Below are 20731 nucleotides of genomic sequence, written 5' to 3'. Positions count from 1 at the left end.
AATTTTGTCTCTTTTCTGCTTGACTCCTCGCGCGTCTTTTAAAATTTCAAATATTAACTGAGCTTGACAACACTATAGCAAAATTGAAAGTTTAAGCAAAAAAACGTTAAACAAAATAAGTATAAGACTTTAACAATAGTAAAATCACTAGGAACTCCCAGGGATTTTCCAGCCAACTGAGCTACACTTCAAATGATTACTAAGCTAGTATTAATATATACTGTCGATGCGAGTATCTTACACAGCACATGAGTACCACAAATACAGTTCCAAAGCTGCTTGCTCAAGTCAAGCACGTAGTTTTAGTCCTTTCGGGAAAAGGCGGAGTTGGAAAGTCTTCTGTTACCACCCAGGTAGCTTTGACTCTATCCTTGAAAGGCTACAATGTTGGAGTTTTAGATATCGACTTGACTGGTCCCTCACTTCCAAGAATGTTTGGAGCTGAAACGAAGCAAGTTCATCAATCAGCAAACGGATGGGTTCCCGTTTCCATTTATCATGATGACAAGTCTCCGTTCGGCAGCATTTCTCTCATGTCGCTTGGTCTACTCATCAGTGACAGAGGTTCCTCAATTGTCTGGAGAGGACCAAAGAAGACAGCCATGATTCGACAGTTCATGAGTGATGTTGCATGGACCAGCGGAAATAGCTCTGAAATGCTCGATTATTTAATCATAGATACCCCTCCGGGAACATCTGATGAACACATAGCCATCGCAGAGGAACTACGGTATGCGACTGCTTTGGATGGAGCTATTATCGTGACGACACCACAACAGGTTGCTACAGCAGATGTGAGAAAAGAGATAAATTTCTGTAAAAAAGTTAATTTTGATATCCTCGGTGTTGTGGAAAACATGTCAGGATTCATATGTCCTCATTGTGCCGACTGTACGGATATATTCCTGAGAGGCGGAGGCAAAGCTTTGAGCTCTTCATTGGATTTGAAATTTCTTGGAGAAATCCCTATCGATCCAACATTTGTAGAAATGATTGAGCTACAGAAATCTTCCGAATCCTCTCTTTTGGACCAGTATCAAAACTCAAAACTATACCCCATAGTTTCGCAAATCGTTGACGAGATTCTCAACAAAGATGGTAAATAGCTCAAATGATATTTATTAAATGGATATTATGCATGTTTTTGAACTTAATCTCAAGGTTCGACTTCCTTTGGCATGTTCTTCCAAATCTCCATCTTCTTCTTAATTTGTCCCACCGACCAGATCAAAGGATTCAATTTTTGATCCCACTTCATTCTCTCGTAATTGTCACCATATTTCTTGTGAAGCAACGCCATCCAGTGGCATTCCTGTTCCGGTAGGGTACGCACAAAAGCTGGCTTAGCATGTTCTTCTTGGTATTTGATCAAATCATCAATCACTGGCAAAACCGCCTTAGCTGGCTGCTCCTCGTCACTTTTTTCCATTTTTCCATAAATAATCTCGACGACCTCATTTGTTTCTGGATCTCTGATCAATCTAGCCTCTCCAAGAGGAATCTTCTCGGGATCGGTTTCAATTGCGATGGACTCTGGGTCGACATTACTATCTTCCTCACTGGTTTTTGTCTGGGTGATTAGCGTTTCCGATGCAGGTCTTTTCATTGTTTTTGACAAATTGGACTGTAAGCCGAATCTCTCGTAGTTTTGTTTCCATGTGAGCTTTTTGTCCCAGTGTGCCTTCATGATGGGATGGGGAATGTACTTGATTTTTCTGTGGCTGTCCTTTTCCTTTCGGGTATTCTTCTTGACCGATGACCTGGCCATCTTCCTCTTTCTAACAGAAGCCATTTTTGCAGATTTGTTTTAGTTGTCAAAAAGTTGTAGATAGCTTCGCAGCTCATCGAGATGAGGTTGAGATGGAGGATGTTAGCAGGAGCAGGGTGCAGGTGCGTCCACACAGTGATACATAGATTACGTTCATTTACATATTTTTGATATTCCGAGGAAATTTTAAATTTGACTGTCGAAAATTAGAAAGAGACTTACACATTGAAAGTAATTTTAGAACTTTGTATTACTATTGAATTTGGAAATTATTCTCTGTCTTCTTGAACGGAAACTGAGACACGAGTGTAGTATGGTATGATTTGGGCAATTCCCCTTAGGCCTCAACAAATGCTCTGTAGGTGGTGAATGGCTCAGTGGAAGAAGTGGACTCCAACTCAATCTCAGTTCCTGGGGCAACGAAGAAAACGTATCCGGTCTCCACAGTCTTGACAGAGTCATCTCCCTTGACAGAGATCTTACCAGTACCGCTAGTGGCAATGACGATAGAAGGACCATCAAAGGCATCGAACTCTTGCTTCTCACCGGCCTTGGCGTCGAAGATAGTTTGCAAGACTGCGAACTCAGCAATAGGTGGGTTGTACAAAACGGACTTCTTAGCCTCACCTCTGGACTTGGCAAATGGCAACAAAGGCATCTTTTGCTTCTCAACGTCACCATAAGCGTAGGTCAACATTTCCACGAGGTTCTCGACGTCCTTGAATTTAGGAGTGAAACCAGCTCTGACGACATTGTCAGAAGCAGCCATACACTCGATAATGTCACCGCTGATGTATGCGTGAGGGTCCTTGGCTTGCAAGAACATAGCCTCACCGGCATTCAAACGGACGTGGTTCAACAACAAGCATCCGCAGAAGAGACCGATATCTTGAGGAAATTGCTTGTTCAATCTTTGGATCAAGTCAGCCAAGCCTGGAGCCAAGGCATCGAGAGAGGCAGCGTCAGAGGAGGCTCTCTGGACCAACGAGTCGGCTTTGGCAGCAATGACATCGTCGCTTGTGTTCATCAACTTACCGAAGATCTTCTGCAACAACTTCTTGTTGGTGGTCTCGTTGTCGCTGATGCCCGAGCAGAACTCCTCAGAGAGCTCTTGGCCCAAGATCTCCGAAAGCTCAGGGACAGCCTTGATGGTAGCGGCAATGTCCTCCAATGGCTTGAATCCACAGAAGCCCTCGAAGTCAGTGACAGCAATGGCCATCTCTGGCTTATGGTTGTCGTCAGGGTAGTTCTTTGGATCATTGGCGTGAAGCTGCTTGGCCAAAGCCTTGTCAGGATGAGCCTGGATGGACAACACCTTCTCGATGGACAACACCTTGAACAAAAATGGCAACTCCTTGTCGGAGCCAAACTTCTCAATCACAGATGGGTGCAAGTAACGTGCTGGGTCTTCGCCAACAACGTCTCTCAACACCTTACCCTGCAACGAAGCGTCCTCGACAACCTTGGATGGAACAGATGGGTGGGTTCCCATCCACAACTCGGCGTACGGCTTACTCTCGTCCACGACGGTGCTGCTGTTGGAGCTGGCAGCGAAACGGGCGACGGCAGAGGAGGAGCCGATCTTTCCCCAGTCGTAGTTTTGGTAGCCACAGTCAATTCTGAACAATCCCGACATTTTTTTATTTCAAACAAAGAACACTATTTCTGGAAAGAAATTGGTGGTTTATCTGGAAACGTGTGTAGGTCTAAATATTGAGGTGTGAGGTGTTTCCAGTAGGCGCGTACTGCAGACGGGGACGTGATGGCATCGGTGTGCATTCCTCTATGAATGCATGGCTGGCATTTGGTCCAATCTCTGCTCTGTCAAATCCAATTCCATTGCAGACGCTGTTTTTTTCTTGATGTCGGAATGGATCGAAACAAAGGGAGGGACTAGGATTTCGCGGCTGGCAATCATCGACGGCGCTTCCAGCATCACCATTTCTGACGCATGTACGGTGTCTGCTGGCTGCAAACTAGTGGGACGAGAATCTGCGGCCAGAGGCACGAAACCCGTGATTGCGCTTGGGAAATACGTGTTTTTGGCTGCCAATTGCACGCTTGATCCGTCCAAGTCGTCGGGTGCGGCCGGAGATCTGGGGGAATGTACCATAGGTAACTATACTACTATTGGAGAGAACTCCGTTGTAAAACTGTCTTTCATTGGGAATAGGGTGCGTGTAGGTAGTAACTGCCATCTTGGTGAGCTTTGCGTCATAAACGACTGCTGTATTATTGAGGATGGCGCCGTTGTTCCCAAGAGATCAGTCATTGCCCCTTTCTCTCGCGTGCGAGGAGTCCCTGGTCAAGACTATGTAGTTGAAGAGCTTAGCGCAGCGTACCGGCGTGTTCTCGAGCTCAACTCGCACTTGTGTAAGAATCTCGAATGATGCCATTTATTAGATTACAAAGCATGGACAACGACTTCGGCTCAATCGATGCTTGCTATTATTCAATCGGCTTTAGCCACTCCGTTCCCGAGAATTCCGCCTCTGCGGTTGTAAGAAGCATTCTTCCGCAGTCTCTTGTATTGTTTTACCAGCGCTAATCCCACGTAAAGCACGCTGAACGCGATCAAGTATCCAAAGAATCCGTACTGATGAACCACATCAAAGACTCTCAAAAATCTATGATACGGACTTCCTACTAGTTTGGAGCGGAATCCTTTGGGCTTTTCGGCCGTAGTCTTCGGATCGAGGAGATGCTTCAACACTCTTCTGAGCTCTTGTGGAGTCGATTTGAGCTGCTGGCCTGCGAGATTTTGATCCCAGTATTTTGAAAGAGATTTGCTCACAACAATAGTATCACCAGGAACGTATTGCTTTCCATCAATATTGAGACCGAGATAATCAGCTAATCTAGGAAAAGTTTTGAGGTCGATATAGGTGAACACAACATTGTGACGATCAAAAAGATGAGGAATCTCCTTCCTCATACGTTCGATAATTGTCGTGGATTGCGCATTCTCCTCCTTCAATTTGGCCACATCTGTGTCCTTTATTCCGCGCTTCGTGACAAGATCGTTGTAGAAATATTCCTGCTTTTCAAGATGATACTGATGAGCTGCCATTGACATGTCAAACAAGATTTTGTCAAGTTCATCCTTATTATTGGAATCAATGAAGGTGATCAGGACCTTGTCGTCGCGATCCTCCTCTGACTTACGACTACTTTTCGAGAAGTATGAACTGACTTCAAAAGGCGTCAACTCGCCGAGCATTGGCTTTGCGTTCTTTTCGACGAATTTCCGTATTTTATCTGGCATTCTCATGTCTTCAAGAGCAAAAGTTTGGAATACCACCGGAGTCAACGAGTTTGCCTTATAGATGTACAAGGTGGGCCTCAAGGTAAGGGATGCAGCGAGGAACATTTTCCTATCAAAAGATCTGTCTGCAAATGTTGAATCTTTATTGACGTACTCCACCAAAGCCTGCGTTTCCCGCTCAACAATTCTTTCAAGCAGATCGCTGCTAGACGCATATAAGTCAATATTGAAGGGCAATAACGACACCATTTCAAGAATGTATGGCATGATTGCCTTGTCCTCAGGAGTAGCGCTCTTCTTATCGTAGGCAAATACGACAGCAAGTTTGTTGTCCAAAGGAAAGTCGACTTCTTTGAAGCTCTCTGGAAGTTGCGGAGTGATAACTTTTAGCTCTTGTAGGTCGTAAGGACTAACTTCCTCATACTTGTAGTTCAAACTCAATTTGGTCACAAATGCTTTCATCCTTGACACATCGGTGATGTCCTTGTTTGGATAATCAAATCTGATACGCCCAGCAGATTTGGGAACAAACATGACGTACCTTGGAGCTAGCAGTTTCGAGCCGCTCGCAAGCTGAGGAAATCCCATTTTCTTGCATAGATTGGGGTTCGAATGACAGTTCAAGTGGCCAGTTTTAGAGGAGGTGACCACCAAGTTGGAGAGCTTCTCCCAGTTACGACGATGTTCAATACAATCCAAGCAGCTATCGGAAAAGCTACCCTCGTACTCCTCGTTCGTAGCTGAAAAAAGAGCCACAAAGTAAGGCTCCTCGATGTTACCGCTTACTATATCCATGCCCAAGTCGGTGTCGATCTCCTCCGAGGCACTGCTGAGGTTTGCCGAGTCAGAGTCGAATTCAGCCACCGAATTGATCAAGTAGTTTTTAATGTTTTCCATCGTTTTACTTAGTGTCCTAGGGAACGTATCGATATGTTTACCTACAGTTTTCCCATCTTTCACGGAGGGAGCGTATAGACGCAAGTACGGATAGTAGTTGATACCTTCCTTTTCACAGAGATCGCCGCTTTCGACGCAATTGACCTGTCTCATCTGGATTCCCAAGCTTAGCTGTTCCTGAAACGACGCCTGGAATGCATCTTCCCAAATAGGGGCTAGGTCCTTACAATGCCCACAGTATGGAGAATAGAACTCGACCAAACTGAGCTTTTCAGACACCGAGGCCTGGAATGTTTCGGACGTGAGTTCTTCTGGTAATTGGACCGTGGTGTCTTTTGCGTCCTTGGCGTCGGCGATTTTTCCCGGCGGCGCCGCGACAGTCGCATGGAGCCACAGAAGGGCGAGAATACATGCCAGAAATCTCATTTTTGGAGATGGCGGATGAGGTTTGTGGGTGTTTTTGGTTATCTGTAGTTGTAGAGACGGGTCACGTGCGTTTCAGAAGAGGGAAGTGGAGCTGAATTCTGCAGATCTGCGATATGTGATCATGAAATGGGAAAATTTTTGGGAAATTGGGGCATTCTGAAACCGGAATTTATTTTCATCAGTATCGTTTTGTTTTAAGTTTCAGTTACATGGATATAAGATTGGCTGCAAATGAGAGACTGTGGAAGCGACACCACCAAGTGAAGATAGAGCCTACCAAAGCACAACAACAAATAAAAAAAAAAAAAAAGAATTTACAAAAACAAGACCACAATCACAAAAAAAAAGACAACCATAAAAACATCATCTTCCACCACCACACCCAACTTCATAAATGTCTGCCAGATTACAAATGTGCCTGCCTGCACACAGGCGCATGCCAATGTATCCCATATATTCCCCAGATACTACCATCCTCAACCTGACTACTACACAATGTCGGACAATATGCAAGTAGACTCGCCCGAAATCGACGAGAGCTTGTACTCGAGACAGCTCTACGTGCTCGGCAAAGAGGCCATGCTCAAGATGCAGAACGCAAACGTATTAATCATCGGCTTGAAAGGGCTCGGCGTGGAAATCGCAAAGAACATTGCTTTGGCCGGCGTCAAGTCGTTGGCGTTGTACGACCCGCTGCCTGTGGAATTGAAGGACTTGTCGTCGCAGTTTTTCTTGGCCGAGGAGGATGTGGGGTCGCAAACGACCGCCCAGGCCACCATTGGTAAGTTGCTGGAATTGAACCTGTACGTTCCTATTTCCATTGTAGACGATCTTTCCGAGTCGACGCTCAGTCAATTCAAGTGTGTGGTGGCCACCAATTTGTCAATTGAGCAGCAGTGCCAGATCAACGAGTTCACTCACAAGAACGACATTGGATTCGTGTCTGTGGACATTCGGGGCTTGTTCGGCTCGTTGTTCGTGGACTTTGGCGAAGATTTCGCCGTCATCGACCAGACGGGCGAGGACCCGTTGTCGGGGATCGTCTCTGATATCGAGTCCAACGGCACTGTCACCATGCTCGACGATAATAGACACGGCTTACAGGATGGAGACTACGTCAAGTTCTCCGAGGTGGAGGGAATGCCCCAATTGAACAGCGGCAACCCTTTCAAAATCGAGGTGCTCGGCCCATACGCTTTCAAGATCAAAATCGACGACAGTTACGGCACCTATGTAAAGGGTGGTTTGTACCAGCAAGTGAAGATGCCTTCCAAGATGAGCTTCAAATCTCTCAAGGAGCAATTGGCCGACCCCGAATACGTCTTTTCTGACTTTGCCAAGTTCGACCGCCCTCCACAGCTTCATTTGGGATTCCAGGCCCTTCAAGCCTTCCAGACAAAGCACCAGGGTGCTTTGCCACGTCCTTACAACGAGGAAGATGCCGCCGAAGTAATCAGATACTGCGAGGAATTGAAGACCCAGAATCCATCTGTGTTGGGAGAAGCCGAGCTCGACGCCAAATTGATCCGTGAATTGGCTTTCCAGGCCACTGGTGATCTTCCAGGTATGGTGGCCTTTTTCGGTGGTTTGACTGCTCAAGAGGTCTTGAAGTGCTGCTCTTCTAAGTTTGGTCCTATCAAACAGTTCCTCTACTTCGACTCCTTGGAATCTCTTCCCAACGAGAAGGACTACCCAAGAAATGCCGAGACAACAAAGCCTATTGGATCCAGATATGACGGTCAAATCGCCGTCTTTGGTAGCGCATTCCAAGAAGCCATCTCTAACTTGAACGTATTCTTGGTAGGTTCGGGAGCTATTGGCTGTGAAATGTTGAAGAATTGGGCCATGATGGGCTTGGGCTCTGGTCCACGTGGTAAAGTTGTTGTCACTGACAACGACTCGATTGAAAAATCGAACTTGAATAGACAATTCCTCTTCCGTCCAAAGGATGTTGGTTCCAACAAATCGGAGGTCGCCGCTCGTGCAGTGCAAACTATGAACCCAGCTTTGCAAGGCAAAATCTCCACTATGACCGACAAAGTTGGCCCAGAGACCGAAGACATCTTCAACGACAACTTCTGGGAGTCTCTTGACTTCGTCACTAATGCTTTGGACAATGTGGAGGCTAGAACTTATGTTGACCGTCGTTGTATTTTCTACAAGAAGCCTTTGTTAGAGTCAGGTACTCTTGGAACCAAAGGAAATACACAGGTTGTCATTCCCGGCATGACCGAGTCTTACTCCTCATCTCAAGATCCACCTGAGAAGTCGATTCCATTGTGTACCTTGAGATCCTTCCCCAACAAGATTGATCACACTATCGCTTGGGCCAAGTCCTTGTTTCAAGGCTACTTCGCCGACTCTCCTGAGACCGTCAATTTGTATTTGACTCAGCCAAACTATGTTGAGCAGACTTTGAAGCAGAATCCTGACATCAAGGGTGCTTTGACCGAGATTGCCAACCTCCTCAACAACAGACCATACTCATTCAACGAGTGTATTAAATGGGCTAGAGACGAGTTTGAGAAGAAGTACAACCATGATATTAAGCAGTTGCTTTACAACTTCCCCGAAGACGCCGTCACTTCAACGGGAGCGCCATTTTGGTCAGGACCTAAGAGAGCGCCAAAACCATTGGAGTTCGATATTGATAACCCAGACCACGTCAACTTCGTCATCGCTGGTGCCAACTTGTTGGCTTATATTTATGGCTTGACTGACCAAAATGCAACGCTCTCAGACTACAAGAAAATCTTGGAAGCCTATGTGCCAGCAGAGTTTGTTCCTAAGGCAGGATTGGCCATTGCAACTACCGAGGAGGAGGCAGAAACTCAAGCTAAAACGCTTTCCGGAGCATTCGAAGAAGACGAAATCAAGAAGATTGCCGCAAGCATTCCAGAGCCTTCCACCTTGGCAGGCTATCGTTTAACTCCAATTGTATTCGAGAAAGATGACGACACAAACCATCACATCGAGTTCATTACGGCCGCTTCAAACTGTAGAGCATTGAACTATGGGATCGAGACAGCTGATGCATCGAAGACAAAGTTCATCGCTGGTAAAATCATTCCAGCTATTGCCACGACAACCACCTTGGTGACTGGACTTGTATGTCTTGAGTTGTACAAGGTGGTCGCCAAGCACGATGATATTGAGTTGTTCAAGAACGGTTTCATCAACTTGGCCTTGCCATTCTTCGGTTTCTCTGAGCCTATGAAATCTCAGAAGAACTCGTACAACGGAAAGGAGTTCGATGCCATCTGGGACAGATTCGAGATCCAGGGCGACATCAAGTTGAAGGAGTTGCTTGAATACTTCGAGACAAAGGAAAAGCTTGAGATTTCTATGTTATCATACGACGTGTCTTTGCTATATGCCTCGTTCCTTCCGCCAAAGAAGATTGGCGATAGACTCGAGATGAAGATCACCGAGTTGATTGAGTCAGTGAGCAAGAAGCCAGTGCCAGCTCATGCCAAGCACTTGATTTTGGAGATTTGTTGTGACGACGAGAACGGTGAGGATGTTGAAGTCCCTTATGTCTTGATCAAGCTTTAAATTTGAAGATGTATAGTTTCTTAAATACTCAAAACTGGAAGTAAATTGTACTAGAGCTGGGATTTTAGACTTCAATAAAATCAAGTTAATGATAGCGTTTTTAAGCTTTGTTGAGATTCGTTTCTGAGTCACTCTTGATCTGATCAGGTTTCTTAGAACGTTCTAATAAAAATGTACATTACGAATTAGTGGGTTTTTGATGATTCCCATAAGCTAAAAAGCTTTGACACGATCCTTCAAAAGGCAATCGATGTCTTGTTAGCCAGAAGACTTCCCATCCTGTGCTACGTATCCACGATCAATCTTCAATATCCGTCCAGCATGTTTGATCAAATTAGAGTCATGCGAGATGGTAAGAATAACCAAGTCTTTGTCAATGGCTCTGAGCCCAGTCCCTATCAAATCAGCAACTATCTGCGTATTGAAAGCATCTAGATGAGAACTCGGTTCGTCCAAGATCAAAATACGAGGTTTTCTGATCAATGCACGAGCAATGCAGAGCCTCTGAAGTTCTCCCAGCGAGAATAAGACGTCATCGCCGTAGCAAGTATCAAGCCCCCTCTGTAGCCCATTCACCAAATCGAACGCATTGACGGCGCGAAGAACATCCCAGATAGCCTCCTCAGATACATACGGAAGTTGACATCCATACAATAAGTTCTCTCTGATAGAGCCTTCGAAAAACTTCGGTTTTTGCGGCACCATTGTTACAGCGCCTCTGAAATCGTCGGCCTTGATTGAGCTAATCTCCATGCCGAAAATCTCAATGCTGCCTCGGTCCACATTATACAAGCGTAGTAGTAAAGAGGCAATGGTACTTTTTCCAGAGCCTGACTTTCCGACAATCGTGAGAGACTCTCCCTTTTTGACCTCGAATGTTATGTTTTTCAACACCTGATTGAAGCCTTTAGCATTTGTATCTTGGTACGAGAACGAGACATTCTGAAACAGGATAACAGCATCGGAAGCCTTCTCCGTCCGATGCCCAACACTATAAACTCCCCCGACTTCTAACTCCAGAGCAAGTGAAGATATGATAGATGAGATATACCGGGCTGCTCTTTGGCCCCGTGAGACGACAGGAAGACGCTTGGTGACATTTGTCACACCAGATATGGTGAAAATGAGCAAAGTTAACACAAAGAGCATTTGCTCCAGACTGTACTCGTTCTTGCCAATCAAGAACACACCGTAGTACAAGATCGTGGCAGTTGCAGCACTGGTGCAGAGTTGCAGAACTGAAAACCCAAAACCATCGACTATAGCACGCTTAAGACCTATGGAGAATAACGCTTTCAGCTTCTGTTCAAACTCTGCGCATAGGTCGGATTCCAAACCAATAGACTTGATCGTCTTTATTCCTAGCATGGTCTTGCTGCAGTGACTGTCCAATTCAGCGACCTCGGATTTGTACCTGGCCTCGACTCCTTGCAAAATGATGCCGTATGCAGCAGTGATCATGAGAATTAACGGAATAAATGCGTATCCCACTAGTGTAAGTCTCCAGCCAGTCACGGTAGACCAAACAAAACCACCAACAGCCAACGCAAACATCTCGCAAATTCCAGGAAGAAATTCGGAGATAACACTTCTGAGGTCTCTCGCGTCGTTCATGAGTAGTGTATTGAGATCGCTAGGAAAACGATTGTGGAGACTGAAAAATGACATGTCTTGGTCATTGATCAGCGACAAACTCAGCTTTCTCAACGAGTTGATCCATGTTTCCAGAACATAGTGTAGAAGAGCCTTCGAGGAGAAGTGTACACAACCATCGCCAAAGATCAAAGCGATTGCAGCAATAATTAGCGTTAGTATTGGCTTCCAAGTGATACGCATTCCTGGTGAGGTGTGTCCAACGATTTTCGATAAAATCTTGGAAAACAAGAAGGACAACACAAGAGGGACTAAACCAGTCAAAACAGCAGTGAAGCAGCCAAAGAGAACCATGAATTTCTTATCGCATGTCCTATAAGTGAACCGCAACAACTGCGTTAAACTATAGGTTGATTCTTTCTCGAAGCTCTCATCAATATCAGATTGACTTTCGATATCGGATGAACGAGCAGCCCTGCTTCTGAAACATACATCGTTGTGGTCTCTGTCTTTCTCAATGTGTTCAATGTCATGCTTCTCTTGACTAGCAAGTTTTACAGGAAGAGCGGACCCGATTTGATGCTTCTTTCCGAATCTAGTGACGCGGCCAGCGCTGAGCATGCAGATGTCATCATTTGGCTCAATGTCTTGACTGTCATGTGTAACGAGGAGGGTTAGTTGTCCTCTGCGTCTCTCTCGCAAATTAGCCATGATTCTCTTCCGCGAGTGGGAGTCAATAGCACTTAACGCTTCATCGAGAATGAGAACCGGGGGATCTCTTAGAAATGCGCGTGCCAATCCTATTTTCTGGAGTTGACCACCAGAAAGTTCTTTTTCATCAACAGTGCTATTGAGACCAAGCGGAAGCGAAGCTACAAAGTCCTGGAGATCAGCCAAATAGATGGCAGAGACCAATCGGGACTCGTCGATAGATCCACATCCCAACGAAATGTTCGATTTCAACAGCTGCTCCAAAATCGATGGGTGCAGATGAACAAGCAAGATGCTCTCATTGGAGTAGCCACGGAAGGGCTGCGTGATTCCGTCAATTCGAATGTGGCCTTCGGATTGTTCATACAAACCAGCTATAATACAGGCGAGAGTGGACTTTCCAGAACCCGAGAGTCCAATTATAAAGTTAAATCCTGAAGTATTGAAAGTCGCATTTACACGTTCAAGAATGGGGGTTTCAACATCTTGGTAGGCAAAGCTAATGTCCTCGACCAGAATTGTACTGACTGAGTACGTTTTGGATATCAACTGGGCCAAAGAAACATTCGACATAGAGTGTTCGGCAACCTGAACGACTCCTAGTTCATCCATAGAGAGCGCCGAAGCTTGCGCTTTGTTGATCATTGCAAGTAGGTCAGAGAGAGACGCAATCAGGGATCCAAGAAGGAGACATGCACTGAAAGACGTAAATACTTGACCCGAAGTGGCTCTCCCTGCAGCAACAAGATACTGAGCGAAGACCAAGCCCTGGACAAAGACCAAATTTCCTAGCGCTCTCAATGGAAGAATTCGCATCTATAGCGATGGAAAAAAAAGTGAACTGCTTCGCAGAAATATCTACAATTTTGCCGAAGCGAGCCATGTCAAAATACTTCCCATGGAGGCTTCGTACCATCTTTGCAGACTCAAAAGACCACTCTAGGATTCGCGACGCAATCGCGCTGCTTCGATTCTCTCTCATCGAGTATTGCCGTGCAAGCTTGCCAAAACCATAGCTGGATAGCACCATCAAGGGCGAAGAGGCCAAAATGACCAACGTCAACAGCCACAGTGAAATCATCGAAGTTACGAAAAGAAACACAATCGAGGTAGACGTCTGAATGAGAATCCCCAAGTTCTCGGAAACGCCAATTCGGATCTCCTCCATACACCGGTACGCCTGCGTAAGTGAGCCCATTAGATTTTTGTGTCTTTCTATGGACTGAAGATCTTTATCCAATAGACACCTGAACATGGTTCTTCTTCCTCTGATATGCGACCTTTCGCCAATCAATAGCCAACCAATAACGCCGAGCCAAGTGAAAACCATCCGAACTGCGCCAACTACAATTATCTCGCCGCATATCAATCTGACCTTTCCGAGAAGAGCCTTCGATTGTGTGCTTCCAAGCAAAAACTCCGAAAGCTTAGTGAATATTTTGCCGTACAAGTAAGTTTCAAGCGGCGCGCCTAAAGCAGCGATGACCAAACATATTGCACTTGCAATGATTAATGGTGTGTCTGACCGGTCGGTGAAGCGGAATATGCCGTTTTGTTTGAATAGTTTCATTTTCGGTACCAATTTTTCACCTTAAAAAGAACACAATGATTCAAGCAAATGATGATCATTGGATGCTCGCGACTATTTAAGCATCGCAGGTGATCTGGCATGGAATCCATCGGTTTCAAGCCTATCTATAATATTGCCTAATTGGGCGAATCATAGATTCAGTTTGAGGATTTTGCAGCACTGTCTGCAGTACCACATGAACCAAATCAGTAGAGTGGATAGCCCGAGGTCTCGTAATTGAGGTCGTTTGCCGGCAGGTTATCAGTCAAATTATTTGCGCGGGCTTTTGCCGCGGCTCTCTTTTCTTCAATACGCAGAACGGCGCTGCTGCTGCTTCCACAGCCCAAACGAAGGAGACCCTTGAAGAACAAGTCCAATTTTTCGAAATCTGTCTCGTCGTCGGTCAAATCAATAATCAACCGCAACGGCATTTGAACCATGATTCCTCTGTAGTCAAATAGAGATTTAGGCAAGTAGAAGTTTTCTGTTTCCTCTAGTATTTCGTGACGCATGTAACACGGATCCGATTTGGGCTTCACGAAAAACAAGAGGCTCATAACCTCTCTAATAAGCGTTTTGATCATTGGGTGGCTTCTGGGAGAATATAGAAGCCCGGGTGACGTGAGAATCTTGAGGAATATGAACCGGGCATGCAGCGCCAAGGCAACATCACACCAGGAGTAATATTTTTCCATCACTCCGCCAAGATCTCTACCATAGGCACAGTCCGGAAGATAAATCTTGTCTAGCTGGTTCAGATAGTATGGATGGGCCGGGCTGTCGAGGGGGATTTGATATTCGGGAGTAAGACCTGGAACTATTTTCTGCAACAAACCGTCGTTTATGAGACTCATTATCTCAGCAACCTGGCTAGACGTGGCCTGCTTGGTGTTTGACAGATTCATCGCACTGATGATTTCTAGGTAACGATACATGATTTTGAAAATCACAGAATTGATGGTAGTGAAGGTATGGAAGTCAACGTGCGCGTTTGTTGCGGGAATGATCAATCCCATTTTGGTGAGCGTTCGGATGTTCGCAGGATCGTCGGTTACAAACTCCGAGTTTTCAACCAAAAGTAGTAGGTCGTCGAGGTCTTTGGTTGTAATCTTGGACACGGGAAGAGACATCTTCGAACTCCAATCATAGCAGAAAAAGATCTGCTTCGCGAGAACAATCCCGGGCGAGTCCGGGCGGTGGGGCTGGCACTGAGATTTTATGGAGTTGTACTTCAAGAGCAAGGAGCGGGCTTCTTCCAAGTGCAGAATCCAAGACACGGGCGCTTTGGTTGTGTCGACAAAACTCATCTCAGAGTACAACATGGTTAGCAATAGAACAGTGAGGACCAAGCCCTCGATGTGCCAGAGCGAAAACTCGTTGTTGCGAAGGTCCGCAAAAGCTGCAACAAGAAGTCTCATGCAAATGGTGGTGTATTTACGTTGGTGTTGGTCATGGACCGGATTGCCGGTAATAATAAACATGCAAGATGCCTTCACAGACATTAACGCATATACCAAGTATTTGAACACCATCAGATACTCTAAAAGCACTCTCATGACCTCATTGTTTTCAGTATTAGAAGCGAATGGAAAGAGGTAGAGCACAAAGTTACCTACAGCTATGCCCTCGAAATAGTTCACCTCCACCGGCGTAAGGCCATGGATCTGCACGATGCGTCTGGTCAACTGCACGTTCGAGGTCTCTTCTTCAAACTCCAACTCGTTTTTCTCTCGCATGGACGAGTCGAAGTGGTACCACGATTTGGCCAACTCAGGATTGTGGAGAATGTCAGTACCTTTCAAGTAGCTTTCAAATTCTAGACTCGACGCATCGGAATCAGCCTTCGGGTTCTCGTTGAGAATGATATCGGAATGGAACGGTTTTAAGTCTCGACCTACATCAATCTGCCGCCCTGGGCTCGTAGCCCCCGTCTCGAAAAGATAGCTCTCGAAATCCATGAGTCCGTGCACGAGATTACTCGCATCGTCGAAAACATTCTCGAATAACAGCATATCTGCATTCATTGTGTCCTGTCTCTCATTGACCACTTTGACCGACAGGAGCTCGCCACCAGAAACGGTGGAAGGCGACGCCGTACTCAGGGTCTCTTTGCCTTCGGCCGAGCTCCGTTTGCGTCTTTTCTTGTGCGTGGGGGCTGGATATGTACATTCCTTTTGCGCCTTGACGCAGATGCTACAGGCGGGCTGGATCTCGTCGCATTTGATTTTTCTCCGCTTACACTCGGTGCAGCCGGCACGTGAGTACTGTCTTTTCACGATGGTTTTCTTTGTGGATGGTTTTGTATGCATTGGTTCGTTATTGTTCTAGAAACATTAAATTGCAGTTGAAGGTGGCAGCAGTGCGCAGACCATAGATTATATACGATTAAGGAATAGTTGGTTAGAGGGAGAGAAGGTTGTATGTACAGTTCCGTGCTACAATTGCCTGGTTGTGTGGTGTATTAGTATTGGAGATGGTAGATTCATGACTAAGAGAGAGGCCTCTAAGCCTCGTGTAGAGGATTTTTTCAAATGCACGAAAAGCGTTGCGTTCGATGGCAAACCTTACGAGATGCTATTTTGGAAAGTCTGGCGTCGTGGAAAAAATTGCGTCGACAGAAAACGGGGTGACACAGTGGATTTTGCAGCCAGCCACCAACAGTCATTAAACACTAGACCGTAATTTCCCGGCATTCTATCGTAGCAGTTTGATCCTGAAAAAATCAATCTCGATTGTTGCTGAGCCGCGTTGAGCTTTTTCTCGAAAGCGGCGAGTCCTGAGAGATCATGCTGCTGTTCAAAACGGGAAGTTCAGACGACCGCTCCTCGTTCAATAGTATCGTGCGCTCATTTTCAGCTTGGTGATCGGTTTCAATGAGTCTTTCCTGAAAAGCAGATTTCTTCTGCTGCTGTGCCGGCCACTGCTGTAGTCTCTCAATGGAAAGGAAGGTGGTTGCAAAGCTCGCAAGGACGATGGCCGCAATGACAAAGAGAGACTTCCAGCTGAGCCGGTGCAAGAACGCGTTGAGGATTTCGGCAAGCATCTCGGCGGTCACCCTGGACTTGGCCATTAGCTGCGGATCTCTGTTCATGCACCGTTCCCAGTTGGTACATGCGTCTTCCAAGAGAGGCGCCCGTTTGTGCGAGCCGTCGTTGTGACATTTGTTCCTATAATACTCCTTGGAACACTGCGAAATTTCATGAAGAGCATCCGAGACACACTGCTCGACCTGGTGGTGGATATCTGCCCTGAGCGTCGAAACTATCAAGTAGCCCAAGTATGCGGCCACAGCCACCAAAACGACGTTCACAGTGAGTTGCAAGTACAACTGGAGAACATACGGTTTCCAGGGATCGCTGAGAAAGCCCCGGGATGCATCATTAGTGGAATTCCGATCGGTGGACCCTCTGCTGCCCACTTTTCCGCCTGGTGTGCTCTGATATTCATACTGAATTTTTGAGCTCAATTCGCCGGAATTGCTTTTTGCTTCATTGTTCCTCTGATAGAGTTCCTGTCGCAGATTCTCTGCACATCTTCTCAAGTCATCTTCACAACTGGCACCCAACAGTCCCGTTTGCTGTGTATTTTGCGTGTAATTCTTGTTTCTCTCAGCTGGAGATTCGTCTGCGAGGCCCGAATCTGCAATTGAATCCTTGTCGGCGGATAAATTGCGTGTGAGTGGAGTCGACGTCTCGATCTGTGTGTTTTCGCCATAGACGAAGTGCTGCAGTCTGTAATTCATTTCTGCTCGAGTATCGACCATCTAGAATTGGAGAATTGCCTTTCACACTGCTTTTTCTGGCGTGAAGACATCAATTATTGAGCCTATTGATAAAACACTTTAGAGAGCGCTCCGCGTTTCAGGATACGGTGACCGAAACAGATTATTGGGTAGTTCAATTTTCGCTCTTCACAAAATATTTTTTGTTTACTTTTTCAGGCTACTATTCTCAGTTTTGCTTGTGAAGATTACATATTACAGTTACAAGATATGAACTCGAAGCTACGTGACAAAATCAAGGCATTCAAGTGTGAAGAGTCCGAAATTCATAGCATTAATTACAAGGTCACGAAAAATAAGAAAAAAATCGAACACAGTCCTCGCGTGGAAAAGAATGAAGTCCTCAATGACCTTCCACCGTCGATCCCAAAAAATGCCACTGTGGTGTTCGTGGGTTTCAATCCAGGAGAGGAATCTTCTCGGAAACAGCACCACTATGCTCATCCTACCAATCTTTTCTGGAAACTCTTCAATGCTCTGGCTCTCCTCAACCAGATAGTCCTTTGCAGAGACACGCCTGAAGATAGGCAATTGCGGATATACAAAGAAATCTTCGCAACAGGAACATGCGTTGCGCGGCCCTACCACGACTACCAGCTTGCCGAGCTCGGCGTTGGATTCACAGACTTGTGTCTTAGATGCACAAAGCAGGCCAAAGAGCTAAACCTCAAAGAAAAGCTCGCCAATGTCCCACGACTATTTACAGAATTTGAGGCGTCTAGAGCGCCCTTCATTGTCATTGTGGGAAAGGGCATCTGGGAGATCATCGTTAAGTTCATCGACGGAAAGGGCAAATTAACAGGCTTTGAATGGGGGAGGCAAAACCCCGAAAGCCCGGTCATCCGAGCAATCCATCACAACTGCGGATACACACCAGCCATCTACGTGTTTCCAAACACATCGGGATTGGTGGCTCTGATGAAGTATCCACAGAAGCTACAGTTATGGGAGCAACTAGCGTCCGACGTCGCTTCCACGTGAGGAAGTATCCAGCCACAAGTATTTCTGTGTTCTTTGCAAATCGTTTTCGAAGATTCTGTGGGTGTTCTCGTCCATTTTCTCTCCGAACTGGCCAAAGTTTCTGGTGAAGAGCTCATCGGCAAGCATCCGGATCTCAACGCACTGCTCACGGCTCGAGCAGTCCTCATATCGGAGTCTTCTGAGAGCGTCTTGCTGCACCTCCATACACTTGCTCGATCTAACCATTTTGCGCGAACATTCAGTCCCGGTCAAGTACAGCCATCCCTTATAACACTCCAATGCTGCTTCCTGAAGCTCAGCGCAGTTGATAGCGGCAACCTTCTTTGTGCTCTGCTTGAATTGGGCAAATTCCACATCCATAAGCGTTTGTCCCTCGGATCGGGAGACGGATTTCGAGGGCACATCGACGGATTCTCTGTTCATGCTGCGAGCAGAGCGATCTTCGGCATCGAAAAACGTTTGGAGGCTCGGCGAGATCTCATCTTTCACGTCTGACGGAGCCGAGGAGGTGAAGGGCCACATTTGCGGTTTTGTTTTCGGGGGTGGTTGGTGGATATGGGTACAGGAAGGAAGAGAGATGAAAAATCCGGGGAGCAGCATCAAAACCCGAAAAAGAGAGAGAAAAAGCAAAAAAAAAAAGAAACTGATTTAATACTTAGACTCTCTCCATGATCCCCTCCAACAAACGGCCCACTTCGATCTCCAATACGTTCATATAGTATACCGAAGAGGCATGGCCATCGTTTCTCTTCTGAAGAAGGTGTGTGCGGGACCTTTCCATTTTCTCTACGATTTCCATTCGGAGGCGGTTGGCAATTGGACCGAGGCGCACGATTTCCGTGCCGCTCAAGCCGTGGGCGGATCCCTTCAGTTGGTAGCCATCGATCAAGAACGAAATGCGAGTGTCGAACGCCTGGAAGAGCTGGAAAAGCGCCTCGTATGTCGTCAACACGTCGGGATTGTTCGCGTCCAAGAGCGGAAACTCATAGTATGCGATCCAATCCTCCAAGTCGCCCAAAAGACGGATTAAGTACTCTTCTTGGCCGAATAAGGGACCGTTTAAGTCCACCAGAAACCAGATAAGATCGACAATTGAACGCACATCCTGCAGCAACTGCAAGAGCGGATAACTAACTTCCGCCTCAGATTGACTTTTGATGAATTGTCGCTGAACTTGAAGGATCCTGTCGTCTAGAAAGGTGATGAGCTTACTCTGTTGAGCCATAGATAACAGCGGAACTTCGCGCGGGTGGGAGCTGCTCAATTGCAGCAACGCTTCGTCAAAGGGCACGGTCCACAGATCAAACGGATGCTGGGGTTGATTTTGGGGTTGTTCTTGTTCTATTTCAGGTTCTTGTTCGTCGTCGTCTTCCTCGTCGAGATCGGGATTGAGGTCCATATTTGTAGCTTGAAACGACTCTGCTGGCAATGTCACTTCCTCATCGGGCATGGCATGGGGTGGAGTTTGTGGTGTTTGAGTCTCGTTCATTATGAATTACGAAGAGGTATGAGATTGGAGAATTCGAGCCTACGAGGTCTATATACTGGGGCGAGATGATTTCTGTGACGATGGACGATGTTCAATTGGACAAAGCGGGAATTTTTTTTCACTAAATGGCTGGTTATGGGCTGGTTGGTCTAAGAAGTGTGGAGGTATAGGACTGAGGCAGATAGGGAGCAGCGAAAAGGAAAAATGGATAAATTTTGAAAATAATAAAGAAATTGAGGGATTCGAATGGAACTGGTGGATGTGATACTACCCCTTGGCTATGGTGTACTAGTATCTATTAGTTTAGAACTACAGTCTCTCTTATAGCATCCACTGAGGTTAGGTACTGGCACTTTTGCAATTCGGATGTCCAAAAGGAGAATGAAATAAAGAAATAATAAATACAAAAACAAAAAGCCAACTTTGTCAACTCCCGATTCCGGATCTCGTCGCTCATTTCCAGATCTCATCGCCAACTATCAGATCTCTACCATTCGTAAAACGGCCTCTACAAAAATCACAAACCCAAAAACCCAAATCATCAAAAAATTCACAATCAGAAAATTTTCTTTCAAATCACCACACTTTGTTCAACTGTCCCACTTTTCACCCATCTGTCCATTCCCAGATCTCCCTACTGTGAGGTCATCCCACCTCTCACCAGAACTCACCACCATCCCCCAAAATAGCGCCAC

At 46.1% G+C, this 20731-nt stretch overlaps 11 protein-coding genes across 11 annotated transcripts; 4 read left to right on the top strand and 7 right to left on the bottom strand.

Annotated features, from left to right (window-relative positions):
• Positions 1-248: 248 nt before the first annotated feature.
• On the top strand, positions 249-1106 carry PUMCH_004612 (uncharacterized protein; the record flags this gene model as incomplete). Its single annotated transcript, XM_063023543.1, has 1 exon — positions 249-1106. One exon carries the CDS (start codon positions 249-251, stop codon positions 1104-1106), a length of 858 nt encoding a protein of 285 aa, XP_062879613.1.
• Positions 1107-1156: 50 nt separating this feature from the next.
• PUMCH_004611 (uncharacterized protein) lies at positions 1157-1792 on the bottom strand (the record flags this gene model as incomplete). Its single annotated transcript, XM_063023542.1, has 1 exon — positions 1157-1792. One exon carries the CDS (start codon positions 1790-1792, stop codon positions 1157-1159), a length of 636 nt encoding a protein of 211 aa, XP_062879612.1.
• A 313-nt stretch (positions 1793-2105) lies between these two features.
• Positions 2106-3404, bottom strand: PUMCH_004610 (uncharacterized protein; the record flags this gene model as incomplete). Its single annotated transcript, XM_063023541.1, has 1 exon — positions 2106-3404. The coding sequence occupies one exon, from the start codon at positions 3402-3404 to the stop codon at positions 2106-2108; it is 1299 nt and encodes a 432-aa protein (XP_062879611.1).
• Positions 3405-3561: 157 nt separating this feature from the next.
• Positions 3562-4158, top strand: PUMCH_004609 (uncharacterized protein; the record flags this gene model as incomplete). Its single annotated transcript, XM_063023540.1, has 1 exon — positions 3562-4158. One exon carries the CDS (start codon positions 3562-3564, stop codon positions 4156-4158), a length of 597 nt encoding a protein of 198 aa, XP_062879610.1.
• Positions 4159-4220: 62 nt separating this feature from the next.
• PUMCH_004608 (uncharacterized protein) lies at positions 4221-6356 on the bottom strand (the record flags this gene model as incomplete). Its single annotated transcript, XM_063023539.1, has 1 exon — positions 4221-6356. One exon carries the CDS (start codon positions 6354-6356, stop codon positions 4221-4223), a length of 2136 nt encoding a protein of 711 aa, XP_062879609.1.
• Positions 6357-6851: 495 nt separating this feature from the next.
• On the top strand, positions 6852-9911 carry PUMCH_004607 (uncharacterized protein; the record flags this gene model as incomplete). Its single annotated transcript, XM_063023538.1, has 1 exon — positions 6852-9911. The coding sequence occupies one exon, from the start codon at positions 6852-6854 to the stop codon at positions 9909-9911; it is 3060 nt and encodes a 1019-aa protein (XP_062879608.1).
• A 258-nt stretch (positions 9912-10169) lies between these two features.
• PUMCH_004606 (uncharacterized protein) lies at positions 10170-13031 on the bottom strand (the record flags this gene model as incomplete). The annotated part of the gene is made up of 1 exon (XM_063023537.1): positions 10170-13031. The coding sequence occupies one exon, from the start codon at positions 13029-13031 to the stop codon at positions 10170-10172; it is 2862 nt and encodes a 953-aa protein (XP_062879607.1).
• A 960-nt stretch (positions 13032-13991) lies between these two features.
• On the bottom strand, positions 13992-16094 carry PUMCH_004605 (uncharacterized protein; the record flags this gene model as incomplete). Its single annotated transcript, XM_063023536.1, has 1 exon — positions 13992-16094. One exon carries the CDS (start codon positions 16092-16094, stop codon positions 13992-13994), a length of 2103 nt encoding a protein of 700 aa, XP_062879606.1.
• Positions 16095-16507: 413 nt separating this feature from the next.
• On the bottom strand, positions 16508-17548 carry PUMCH_004604 (uncharacterized protein; the record flags this gene model as incomplete). The annotated part of the gene is made up of 1 exon (XM_063023535.1): positions 16508-17548. One exon carries the CDS (start codon positions 17546-17548, stop codon positions 16508-16510), a length of 1041 nt encoding a protein of 346 aa, XP_062879605.1.
• A 228-nt stretch (positions 17549-17776) lies between these two features.
• Positions 17777-18547, top strand: PUMCH_004603 (uncharacterized protein; the record flags this gene model as incomplete). The annotated part of the gene is made up of 1 exon (XM_063023534.1): positions 17777-18547. One exon carries the CDS (start codon positions 17777-17779, stop codon positions 18545-18547), a length of 771 nt encoding a protein of 256 aa, XP_062879604.1.
• A 655-nt stretch (positions 18548-19202) lies between these two features.
• PUMCH_004602 (uncharacterized protein) lies at positions 19203-20036 on the bottom strand (the record flags this gene model as incomplete). The annotated part of the gene is made up of 1 exon (XM_063023533.1): positions 19203-20036. The coding sequence occupies one exon, from the start codon at positions 20034-20036 to the stop codon at positions 19203-19205; it is 834 nt and encodes a 277-aa protein (XP_062879603.1).
• Between the last annotated feature and the right edge of the window lie 695 nt (positions 20037-20731).

The sequence above is a fragment of the Australozyma saopauloensis genome, chromosome 6 (assembly GCF_035610405.1).
Source record: "Australozyma saopauloensis chromosome 6, complete sequence".
Lineage (NCBI taxonomy): Eukaryota > Fungi > Ascomycota > Pichiomycetes > Serinales > Metschnikowiaceae > Australozyma > Australozyma saopauloensis.
This window is presented reverse-complemented; position numbering and strand designations above follow the sequence as displayed.